This window comes from Poromitra crassiceps (genome assembly GCF_964638095.1).
Source record: "Poromitra crassiceps genome assembly, chromosome: 8".
In the NCBI taxonomy this organism is placed as follows: domain Eukaryota; kingdom Metazoa; phylum Chordata; class Actinopteri; order Beryciformes; family Melamphaidae; genus Poromitra; species Poromitra crassiceps.
In genome coordinates this window covers 22,142,555-22,155,531 of record NC_139629.1, presented here as the reverse complement: position 1 = coordinate 22,155,531, position 12,977 = coordinate 22,142,555, and the positions used below count along the sequence as shown (strand labels likewise).

The following is a 12,977-nucleotide window of genomic DNA, read 5'->3' as shown; positions in this document are numbered from 1 at the left end:
CGATGTACCAGGACATGGGGACCAGTGTTGGGCAAGTTACTTTCAAAATGTAATATACTACATATTACTAGTTACTTTCATTTTAAAGTAATAAGTTACTTTACAATATTACTGTCTGTGTAGAGTAACTCATTACTTATACAGTACTTTTGCATTACTTTCACCAAAATAACAGCAGTAGCACAATGACATCGCTGCCCCGTTACCATCCCGAAAAATAATCTCAACCGTCTTGAAATCAGTGTAAAGATTGTAAATGTTATCCGTTCCTTTTGCTATTGTCATGTATAGTGGTTATTCACATAAGAACATACAATTTGGTTAGGAAATTATTATTATATCTTTATTTAAATATGTGCTGTGATGGGGAAGAAATTTAACTCAATTTGTAACTTGTGTTACTTGACAAAGTAACTGGTATAATATTACTGAAATCCTATTTGTAATAAGTTATATTACTGAGTTACTTTTGAGATATTACTTTTGTAATGAGTTGCCCCCAACACTGATGGGGACATACATTTGGGAAATGTAATGCCCTTCTATATGCGTGCACTGCTCAACTCACATCCTATAAACAGAAGATGCCCCCCCCCACACACACACACACACACACACACACACACACACACAGACACACACACACACACACACACACACACACAACACACACACACACACACACACACACACACACACACACACACACACACACAACACACACACACACACACACACACACACACACACACACAGACTGATGTGCAGCTACAGCAGTCGTCTAGAGATTAGCAGTATTGTGCTGAAGCAAGTTGACTGCGGCTGTTGGCAGGGGGGGGTAATCAATTTTGACTTCCTCGCTTGTTGCTCCCATCATGGCCACCGGAGGGCTTTTTGCCGTCACTCTGTCTAGCGTTCAGGATAATCCTCACAGCAATCTCACGCTAGGAGATGCAGCAAGCATGCAGCTAGCCCAGGAAAGCAATAGGCTTAGTGGAGGGAAGCTGTCCCCCTGTGGCTAAACGTCTTATTTCTATAACTCCATGTGCAGTAATACATGGGATAGCTCTACTTGGAGAGAAATATATTGAGAAGGCACACCCATTCACAAACTCATGTCGCATGTTGGGATATGGCAATAAAGCATGCTTCATGTGAATGGCGGGGGGTGGGGTGGGGGGGGGGGTCTGGATTGTTTGTGCAGTGTGTGTGTGTGTGTGTGTGTGTGTCCGTCCTTCCTGTAGCCTACTCACTGGTCCGTTAGGTCCCTGATGTACTCCTCGGTGGAGTTGTCCTCCAGTAGATCCATCACCAGGCTGAAGGTCTGCTTTGAGGCATTGACTGCCCTGCTGGCGATGGCCTCGATGTGGTCTGCCATTTCTCTGTGACTAGGGAGAGAGAGAGGGAGTGAGAGAGAGAGACAGAGAGAAAGAGAGAGAGATAAAGAGAGCGATAAAGGAGGACAAATTGAATGAGGAAGATTGTCACGGTCCAGCTTGTGTGTACAATTTTGTAGTTTATGGCTGTCCGTCAGGAGGATGTAAAGCGGATTTCCTTATAGAGGCTTCCATAGTAGTAGTAGCCCTTCCCAAATCACGTGGTCCATACAGAAGACGGACGTGATTGTTTGCGACAAGCGTATTCGTGTTAGTTTGTTATAATGTAACCGTACATGTTTGTAGGCGTCTCTTATTGTTGTGTATTACTAACGAACAGCGTGATGACGCTCATCCCCGTCAAGCGCTACCAACACACACTGACAAGCCACACAGAGATACAGCAGCCGAGCTACTGGTGCTAATCAGCTGAGCTATCGCCTCTCTGTTTGACGGAGACAGCCATTTATATGCCATGGCTCCAGTAAATCCCTGGGTGAGCGAGCTCTGATTTGAATGTTAGCGTTAATGCTCGAGGCAGTGCGCCGTGACAAAGACAAAGAGAGAGGAACAGCAAATAACAGAGCATTACAGTAGCCGGAGGAGCGCTGAAATGGATTCCAGCATGCAGGCCCGTAGCTACCATTGAGCCCACCGAGGTCATGACCTCGGTATTTTCTAAAAAAAAAAAAAAAATAGCCCCGGCCCCCAGATCTATTCATCTGTCATTGATGTTTTAAAGCCCTCATAAATAACATGATATATGACAGTTGATCAGAAATGCTACAATTTGCTTCCTCTCTGTGTGCTGAAGAGACATAACTCACCACAACGTTCACATTTTGCATTGGGGCTAGATTGGGACTAGACTTTGGGGACAGTTCTATTGAAGTGAATGGATAAGTAACTCCCCTGTAAGTGATGTTTGTGTAGAGATGGGTCATTCTATTTAATTGAGCAGTATTCTGCCATATGTGACCTGTATGCAGAATATATATTATGTGGGGAGACATTTATTTTTTGTATCATTGTAACAGCAACAGCACAGTAAAGAGGATATTAATCAAACATGATGTCATGTAGTTCTTTATAGATCTAGCCTCTTAATTTTGCTCTCAAAGTGCACCAGATTGAAGCCTTTTACTTTAACACGTTCACTGCCAATGGCGAGTTGACTCGTCAAAAAAATTCCAACGGTTCACTGCCAATGACGAGTTGAGACGTCAAAAAAAAAAAAAAAAAATTTTGACGGTGCTACGTGGATCAATGCCCCCCACGTCTCCTATAAAAATATTGGAGCGACCGAACGTGTACAACCCATTCCACCGACCCACTAAGTGGCGACAGTGCTCTCCATTCTAGAGGAAGGCAAGCAAAAAGCAGTGTGAGGAGGAAGCCATTCTCATGAAAATGGATTGGCGAAAACGCTTTCGCGCTTGGGAGCTGGCGGTGGGGTTTTGCAAATTTGCATAATAGATTACGGGTGGAACACACTTTGAAACACGCAGCATAAATAAGACCAGAATCGCAAAAGCTTCATCAAAGCTCTCAGAACCCCAAGAAATGAGCGAGCCCATCCATCCAGACTTGCCCAGCGGCCGCCAGGCAGACAGGCAGACAGGCACAGCAGCACCAAAGCAGTGAGCCTGGTGACGCGAGGTTACAGCAGCAGCAGCAACGAGCTTGTGACACGCCTGCAGCCAAGAAGAACACACACGGAGGGAGGAGTTTGAAGGAGAGGGGTGTTTCCTGCTGTTATGGAGGAAATTACTGTTCAAAACTATTGTTTAGATGTCTGACGTCTTACTGATGCCAAAAATGAATGGTTAAAGTGACTGTTCTATCGAATTTCACAAAAAGCCGTTTATCTCAGAATAAATTTACAGACGCTGAAACCATGCTGTATTCAACTGCTAATGCTTACATAACTACTAACTCTACAAACTAACTCTTTTAGACAGAGAAAGCACACATTCTATTAGTTCTTTTGAGATATTGTGTGTTCACAAAATCCTAACAGAAACGAATCCTCGGCTCTTGAAAGATGAGCCAGAATCCTCAAAAAAACCCTCTGGCAGAAGCTAACTACAGTTTTGAAAAACGGCTGGCAGTGAATGTGTTAAAATGGACAAAAAAATGGAACCCCCCGAGCCGCACTAAAATGACCTGGGTATTTCTCAGACCCTGGCTACGGGCCTGCCAGCGGGCCTGCCAGCATGGGCCACGTCCTCACACTGGCTCTCTCAGACCCTGGCTACGGGCCTGCCAGCATGGGCCACATCCTCACACTGGCTCTCTCATACGGGCCTGCCAGCATGGGCCACGTCCTCACACTGGCTCTCTCAGACCCTGGCTACGGGCCTGCCAGCATGGGCCACGTCCTCACACTGGCTCTGGCTACGGGCCTGCCAGCATGGGCCACGTCCTCACACTGGCTCTCTCAGACACTGGCTCTCTCAGACCCTGGCTACGGGCCTGCCAACATGGGCCACATCCTCACACTGGCTCTCTCATACGGGCCTGCCAGCATGGGCCACGTCCTCACACTGGCTCTCCCGTCCAGACTTTTGTAACTAGCACATAATAGCGCTAGCACACTCTGAGCAGCCAAGGCCATCATCGATTTACCGCAGCCTAACTACTATGTGAGCGACAGACTAGAAGAAGTGAACATCCAGAGAGATGACTATGTGGCCTTTGCTCATAATTGACCACTTAAAGTCCATTGAGCAGACGTACCTTTTCATTAGGGCCTGTGAGTCATTGACCACCATGTTCCATTTGTTAGGTCCCGACACCGCCTCGAAAGGAATGATCTATGAAGAAGTTACAGACAGAAAGCAACGTGAACAGGTCTGACAAGTGAAAGTGAATAGGATAATAAGTTACAGACAGAAAGCAACATGAACAGGTCTGACAAGTGAAAGTGAATAGGATAATACGTTACAGACTGAAAGGAACATGAACAGGTCTGACAAGTGAAAGTGAATAGGATAATACGTTACAGACTGAAAGGAACGTGAACAGGTCTGACAAGTGAAAGTGAATAGGATAATAGGTTACAGACAGAAAGCAACGTGAACAGGTCTGACAAGTGAAAGTGAATAGGATAATACGTTACAGACTGAAAGGAACATGAACAGGTCTGACAAGTGAAAGTGAATAGGATAATACGTTACAGACAGAAAGGAACGTGAACAGGTCTGACAAGTGAAAGTGAATAGGATAATACGTTACAGACTGAAAGGAACGTGAACAGGTCTGACAAGTGAAAGTGAATAGGATAATACGTTACAGACTGAAAGGAACGTGAACAGGTCTGACAAGTGAAAGTGAATAGGATAATAGGTTACAGACAGAAAGGAACATGAACAGGTCTGACAAGTGAAAGTGAATAGGATAATAAGTTACAGACAGAAAGGAACATGAACAGGTCTGACAAGTGAAAGTGAATAGGATAATACGTTACAGACTGAAAGGAACGTGAACAGGTCTGACAAGTGAAAGTGAATAGGATAATAGGTTACAGACAGAAAGGAACATGAACAGGTCTGACAAGTGAAAGTGAATAGGATAATAGGTTACAGACTGAAAGGAACATGAACAGGTCTGACAAGTGAAAGTGAATAGGATAATAAGTTACAGACAGAAAGGAACATGAACAGGTCTGACAAGTGAAAGTGAATAGGATAATAAGTTACAGACAGAAAGGAACATGAACAGGTCTGACAAGTGAAAGTGAATAGGATAATACGTTACAGACTGAAAGGAACGTGAACAGGTCTGACAAGTGAAAGTGAATAGGATAATAAGTTACAGACAGAAAGGAACATGAACAGGTCTGACAAGTGAAAGTGAATAGGATAATAAGTTACAGACAGAAAGGAACATGAACAGGTCTGACAAGTGAAAGTGAATAGGATAATACGTTACAGACTGAAAGGAACGTGAACAGGTCTGACAAGTGAAAGTGAATAGGATAATAGGTTACAGACAGAAAGGAACATGAACAGGTCTGACAAGTGAAAGTGAATAGGATAATAGGTTACAGACTGAAAGGAACATGAACAGGTCTGACAAGTGAAAGTGAATAGGATAATAAAGTAATGAAAATACAAGACTAAGAGAATTATGTGGAAGCGCTGCTGCCGGGAATCGAACACGGGTCTCCCGATTGAGTGTCTGCCTGCAATCTAACTGCGTGGTGCACTTTCACCCATGTGGCCGAAAGGGATTCCCAAGGGAGCTATCTCATGAGCTCCAAGACCGAAGGGCCACCATTCCAAAAGGTTCAATGTAGACGTCTGCGTGAACTTCTTTTTATTATCCTGCTGCCACTCACTCCCACACTAAACAGACCCAATGGTTTCATCCTGTGACGTCATGTTGTAACCTTCTAGCCATTGAGATAGTGGATTAAATTATATTAAGCCGTAAATGACAGATTTGATTAATTTTGTTTCTTTTAGTCCTGTGTAATCTCTCTCGAGACAGACTTTCGACTTAGTTTTTTTGTGTGTAACCGATGGGTTCCCAGATTGAGTCCAGTTTAATAGGTAAACAGATTAATATTGCTTTATATAGATTTCTTTAGATTTGCTGACTGTCTTTTAATTTCCCATCCTACTTCAGGGGAAGGGGGAATTGAAAAAATTGATTCAGTTTCAATGTATGACTTGGCTCCTTGAAGGGAGAGAGAGAGAGAGAGAGGGAGAGAGAGAGAGAGAGAGAGAGAGAGAGAGAGAGAGAGAGATGTATCCGCCTACTACTCAATCTCCATTTGCTGGTGCTGGGGCCTTTTTTCCACAGTGGCCATTTTGTGTCTAAAAGGCAGGAAGTAACACATGTGCACCAGTAGGGTCTCCAACGTCCATTCCGTTTAGGTGTCCCCGTGCCGGGGCCCTAATTAATGAGTTGGGTTGCACCTGTGTTTACGCCGCCTTTTAGACACAAACGGGCGGCTGTGAAAAAGGCCCCATTGTCGGAACACTTGTTCCCACCCACACAGCATTCGGGATTAGTCTCAAACTGGAATTTAGGTGCAGGTCCCCTGGTTCCTCCGTGAGTCCTGCAGGAACGCAGACCCTCTAGCTCCAAACAAGGGCACCTTGAAAGTAGTCCCTGAAAACCTAAAATCCCCCTGAAGTGAACTCGACGAATTCCTCATGGTCAGTTGCCTCAGTCTGAGCTTTGTTGTTGCTAAAAAACAAGTATAAATGTTGAATGTGTTCCAAAGTGATAGTTAAGCTGCTCTGCTTATGAATGGCAAATTGCATTGCTCTTGCTCCAGGCTTACCCAAGTGATAAGGACATTGGAGCTATGTCTGTGAGCATTCACACACACACACGCACGCACGCACGCACGCGCACACGCGCACGCGCGCACGCGCACGCGCACACACACACACACACACACACACACACACACACACACACAGAAAGCTATGCATTGGCAAAACAAGCTCCCTCATTTCCCCCAACCCAAATAACATGGCAGCAGTATCCATAATAGATTCCAAGCCGCCGGGGGGCGAGCAGCGCGGAGAGACTGAGCGCTGGGCGGTGTGTGTGTGTGTGTGTGTGTGTGTGTGTGTGTGTGTGTACGCGTGCGTGTGTGAGAGTGTATGTGCATGCGTGCGTGCGTGTGTGAGTGAGTGCTGGGCGCAGAACAAATCATTCATTTAGCGTCCGTCACACAGACTGTACACTTTCTTTTGGAGGCATTGGGGGGGGGGGGGGGGGGGGGGATCTTTGTGGCTCTACAGCAAAGAGCTTGACTAAAGAGCCATCTCATCAGTACACAGCACCAGCCCACGATGAGATGAGGACCACAAATCAATCATCTTTCACAGGATATCAGCCTGCTTGTGGGGCGGCTGAACACTCGCGATAAAGCCAGGTTTGACACTGGGAAGGAACCCTACTTACGAGCAGCCCGATAGGCCGGGGGGCAGAGCAAATCATTTCTGAATGCTTGACTGTTTTTTGTTTGTTTGCGTTTTTACTCATCATTATACCATTACAGCTACATAAAAATCTCTTACAAAAGTTACTTAAATAAGATTGCCAAACTCGTATAGATTATTTCCCCTTGATTTTATTCATGACAGACTTCATGACACATTGATATTGACGCTGCTTATTCAGCTTCCAAATACATGTTCTCCTATACTATTCTCTACTCCTTTATGCTGCCCCCTCTGCATTTTTTAAGGGGAACCTGAGGAGGAATGCCGTCCCCCCCTCGAGCCTACTCTAGGGGGTTTCACTGATGATCTAGGGGGGCAGAGGCAGCGTCTGTCCCCCCCCCCCCCCCCCCCCCCCCCATTTCCATCCCTGGATACCTGGATACAACTATCAAGGGGGTTGAATGCAATGAAGGATAGCATGATGACATGACACGGACGCTGCCTCTGTGATGAACACAGAGCTGGATGATAAGGTGCGTTTGATTTGCCTACCATGGTGTCCAGGTTCAGGGTTGCCTGCTTTAGTTGTGTCTGTGATGCTCTGATCATGAGCACAGCCTCCGTGAAGGCTTGACACACAGCCCTCCTCTCGCCCTCCTCTCGCCCCTCTTCCTCTTCCTCTTCCTCGGTCACGGCGGCGCTGCAGTTCAAAGCGGCGGTGATGGCGTGCAGCTGGGCCGACAGTGTGTGGGCAGAGGCTTCAAGCACGGAGAACTGTTTGATGAAGGCCTCCCGTGCTTCTGCCAGAACAAAGAGCACAATGCAGATATAAAATAAACAAACAAAACAAAGATGGCACACTCTATGTCTTTCATGGGCTATTTCACCTGTAATGTCATTCCGATGTGCTTCTCTCTTTGTAGCCGCCGGCATGTTGTGTTTCAACACCCTTCTGGCTTTACTGCGTCAGTTTTCACTTACGTCGCTTTCATCCAGCCTGGTCCTTCTGTGGACGAATCCGATCCATTCTGAGCCGATAAGCCCAGATGTAAACGCTGTGTTTTTGTCACAGTCTGACACTGTGTCTCACTGTAGCCTCGACATGCTGCTTCCATTCTAACCAGCAGGGGGGGGGGACTTACACACCGCTCCCACTGGCCGTGATGCCCTCAGATCCCTGAGGCCACCTTGGCAGTGCCCTGCTACCATCCTGCTACTGTGTCAGTTGCTTTAAAAGCATCAGTGGTTTCAGTTTAACGTAGCCTACCCTATGCAAAGGATGTGTCATTGGCTCATTTTAACACACATTTCAGAATAGGAAATCCCGCACACTGAGTTCATTTAAGACTTTTATTTAAAAGTCTTAAATTAAGTCAGTGTGCGGGATTTCCTATTCTCAACTTACCTGATGCTCCTACGCACCTGACGTACACGGTTTGTGCAGAGATCACCCCTCTTCAACACACATTTCAGAAAAATCACTCACACATACGATGTCAATAGAGCAATTGCTTTTGTGCCCTACATTTTGTTTTTTTGTGACGCTGAAGGATGGCCTTACCCCTAAAATGAGGAAATCCCCACCCTGCTAACCAGTAGCTGGTTCTAACCTGAGCCCCACAAGTAGAGTATGTCTCTTCTCACCTTCTGTTAGGGGTTAGCTCGCCGATTCGTTTTTTGTGGGATGCAAAATGAGAGAGAACAGGTGTGTGTGTGTGTGTGTGTGTGTGTGTGTGTGTGTGTGTGCGTGTGTGTGTGTGTGTGTGTGTGTGTGTGTGTGTGTGTGTGTGTGTGAGAGTAATTAGAAAGGACAGAGAAGAAGGGAGAGAGGCTCCAAGATAGATAGTGTTCATGTAAATGTCCTGTTTGTGTGCCCACACAGTGAGCCTGTCCCTCCCACGCTGTCGTTAAATCCTTATTGGACCACCCAGTGTCTTGAAGACCAGGCCTATTAACTGGAAAATCTGTGTGTGTGTGTGTGTGTGCACGCGCCTGCGTGTGTGTGTGTGTGTGTGTGTGTCTGTGTGTGTGTGTGACTGTGTGTGTGACTGTGTGTGTGTGTGTGTGTGTGTGTGTGTGTGTGTGTGTGTGCGCGCGCGCCTGCGTGTGTGTGTGTGTGTGTGTGTGTGACACTGTGTGTGTCTGTGTGTGTGTGTGTGTGTGTGTGACTGTGTGTGTGTGTGTGTGCCTGCGCGTGTGTCTGTGTCCATGTCCACTGTTATGCTGATTGCAACTCTAATCATCATAAGGCAGGGATTAGAGATGCGCCGCCTGTCATCTAAATAGGGATGAAGTTGCGTGCACAGCGCCTTGTTCTCCATGCCGATGATTTGTCTCATTTGGCCTGCATGTGCAGCTCAGCTTGTAAAGCAGCATAATGACAATGTATCAGCGTTGTGTTCAAGTGGTGGGAGACGCTTGTATTGCTGCCTGCTTTCTGATGTCATCGCTTTGTTGTATCTGTAACAGCGTCAAGCTGAACACACATACAGTAGATAGCATTAGACCATTTGTGGAATGCGTATGGTAGCGATTCAGTGTCAACTGCCCGAGCCCTATTCGCCGGTCTTGCATGTAATGATATGATATCCTGTCATCTCACAGCATGAACAATGGCAAATGATGACAAAATGGCTACAATGACACATAACCGATGTGTCGACCGACATGTCATAAAGCAAATGAGGCGCGTGTCTTTTTTAGATGTCTTGACCATACAGGAAACATTGACAAGAACATTGACACACTGACTGATTGGTCAAGTCAAGTGGTTTTGTTGATGTTATTCACCTTATTCCTGGACCTACGTTTCCCATGCTTCTCAGAGGGTTGCCGGCGGTCGACTTCCTGTTTACATTTTTTTCACTAGCAAGGACGTGCGCGCCGCTGTCAAAGAGTGGGAACGTTTGGCTTATTTGATCCGAAATGGCTAAAAATAGTAATGTTGTGTGGTTGCATAGCGGCGATATTTTACAAAAACGAGGTGAATGTGAATTCACTGGTACTGTATGGGCTTATTTAGCCGAAATTGCAAAGAATAGTATGTGGTTGCATAGCGGCCGCTTTTGTTTTGAAGGCTAAACGTCCAAACCGGAACTCTTATTATTTGGTCATTGAACGGAGCTTTAGCGGTCTCTCTCTTTCAAGATTCAAGATACTGTCACCCCGTTGTACAATTATGCACGTGTGAAATTATTATGCTGGGGGGCTCCATTACAAGACATAGGTAGGTACAAAGTCACAACAATTATTATGATTATTTTCAGTCTCTTTCGCTATGAACGGTCCTGGGCGGAAACAGGCAACCGGCAGCTGGAAACAGGGAGGGAGGGTGTCATGGAAGCGCCCACGGTCTCACCAGGAAACTCGTGAATACCTTGGAAGGCCAGGAAGTCCTCCAGAGCATTGGGTAGGGTGTCCTCGCCCTGGTGCTGGTACACGTGATGCCTGTCCATGTGATACTGCAGGAGGCGAGGCTGCCGCCCGAATCTCCCTCGGCAATCAAACTGGCCCAAGAGCTTCTCCAGATCCTGCAGGTGCGTCCTCAGCTTCCCCGCCTGCAATAACGCCCGGATTTGGCACGGACAGTCTCCATGAGAAGTCGGATTGTGCAAGAACCCACCGTGACCCAAACACAAGATTGAACAACAAACAGTACCACAGAATATCCATCCATCCAGATGGGTATTTATCCCTGCAGGGATTGAGAAAGGACTCATAAACCATAACATGAACATGTATTATTGCAACAAAAGCAATGAATAAATGAATAAATGAAATGACAGGTTTTGGGTAGAATACACAAGCTTACTGTACATTATCCACAGCCATTTAGACTTTTCTCTGCACAGCATGTGTCTAAAGAACATTCCATTAGATCAGAGGTTCTCAAATGTTTTTCAGCCAAGGACCCCTTACAAGATAGAAAATATACCGGGGACCCCCTCATTCTGATTTGTGATTTTGGGCTAAGCTTAACTGTTTCCACGGTAACATGCTTGACTTTTAAATTGATAGGTTTGTTTAGATTAGAATGTAATCCATGAACCATTTTAGATTTAAAGCATAACACATTCTCGTTGAACTATGAAGCTTTTGGACACAAAAAAAGTGCCACGGACCCCTGGGGGTCCTCGGACCCCCATTTGAGAACCACTGCATTAGATAATTAGAGTAGATTTCTTAGAGCATGCCTGTCTTAAAAGGATATAATGTCACTCACTGGCACATAATTGTTGGCCCTTGCATTCAAATTGTCACACTTTTAAATGTTTAAATGAGCCTATAATTTCACTGTGATTATGCCACTTTAAAAACCAGGAGGCCTGCTCCACATTGGTCCTGTGTAGAGGTGAAACGATATGGAAATTTCATATCGCGATTATAGTGACCAAAATCAGCATTATCACGCGCGGTATTGTTAAAGTGTGCTGAAAATGTTCAAAAAGTACTGATACAATCACCAAAATCATTTCAGTGTCTGCGTCTGGGAGACTGTTGCTAAGTTTGGTTGATGATGGACAATTTACCACATTTTCCAAAGCGCTGTAATAATAATCATGGTGACATGGTAGTACAGTTTTCCATAATATACATATTACATTATATATAGTACATTTAAGATTTTTTTCAACCTTTCTCTGTCTCTAATTGTTAGTCTGCCGCCTTCCTGTGTGTAAGCCAGAGAAAAGCTAGGAGAGAGAAAGGTGGCCGGGGGGGGGGGATGGGGTTGGGTGACTGGGTACAGTGAAAGAGAGAAAGGGGGGGGGGGGTACAATGAGAGAGAGAAGGGGGGTGGGATGGGGTGACTGGGTACAGTGAGAGAGAGGAAGGGGGGAAGGGTACAGTGAGAGAGAGAAGGGGTGGGGGGGTGGGGTGACTGGGTACAGTGAGAGAGAGAAAGGGGGGGTACAGTGAGAGAGAGAAGGGGTGGGGGGGGTGGGGTGACTGGGTACAGTGAGAGAGAGAAAGGGGGGGTACAGTGAGAGAGAGAAGGGGTGGGGGGGTGGGGTGACTGGGTACAGTGAGAGAGAGTAAGGGGGGGGGGTACAGTGAGAGAGAGAAGGGGTGGGGGGGGGGGGGGTGACTGGGTACAGTGAGAGAGAGTAAGGGGGGGGGTACAGTGAGAGTAATTGCAGGTGTTCAGAGCAGACAGCGCTCGGGGTGTTCACTGAATGGCTAACACTGTGGAAGTCACAGCATGCACTCAAACAGCCATACAAGGTGGTCCAGAGAGAACACACAACCACTTTAGCTGGAACAAGAACGTGTACAGAGTGGAAAGGCACCTCGGTGGTATTGGATTGGCCTCTACTCAGAGAGCAAGACCAAGGACGCAGACCTGAGCATGGACTGATGCTAATCTCAGAGGACAGAACTGCACAGGAGATCATTAGGAAGGTTTCTGTTTCACTACACATCCACTATTTACCTGCAATGTAGGATTCCAAAGGAGCCATATGGCTATCATGACAATCTACAAAGGCAAGATGAGCCGGGGGGGCGGTGCTATCATGACAGTCTACAAAGGCAAGATGAGCCGGGGGGCGGTGCTATCATGACAGTCTACAAAGGCAAGATGAGCCGGGGGGGCGGTGCTATCATGACAGTCTACAAAGGCAAGATGAGCCGGGGGGGGCGGTGCTAACATGACAGTCTACAAAGGCAGGATGAGCCGGGGGGGCGGTGCTAT

General features: G+C 46.4%; 1 protein-coding gene across 1 annotated transcript in view; it reads right to left on the bottom strand.

The window, feature by feature from the left end:
• lamc3 (laminin, gamma 3) overlaps positions 1 to 12,977 on the bottom strand; it is a gene marked incomplete at its 5' end in the record, with an annotated part of 191,099 nt that overhangs the window by 10,177 nt on the left and 167,945 nt on the right. The window contains 4 exons of the mRNA XM_083642378.1: positions 1,254 to 1,388; positions 4,116 to 4,192; positions 7,838 to 8,085; positions 10,662 to 10,842. Of these exons, the coding sequence (XP_083498504.1) occupies positions 1,254 to 1,388; positions 4,116 to 4,192; positions 7,838 to 8,085; positions 10,662 to 10,842 (641 nt within the window). The remainder of the gene's footprint in view (positions 1 to 1,253; positions 1,389 to 4,115; positions 4,193 to 7,837; positions 8,086 to 10,661; positions 10,843 to 12,977) is intronic.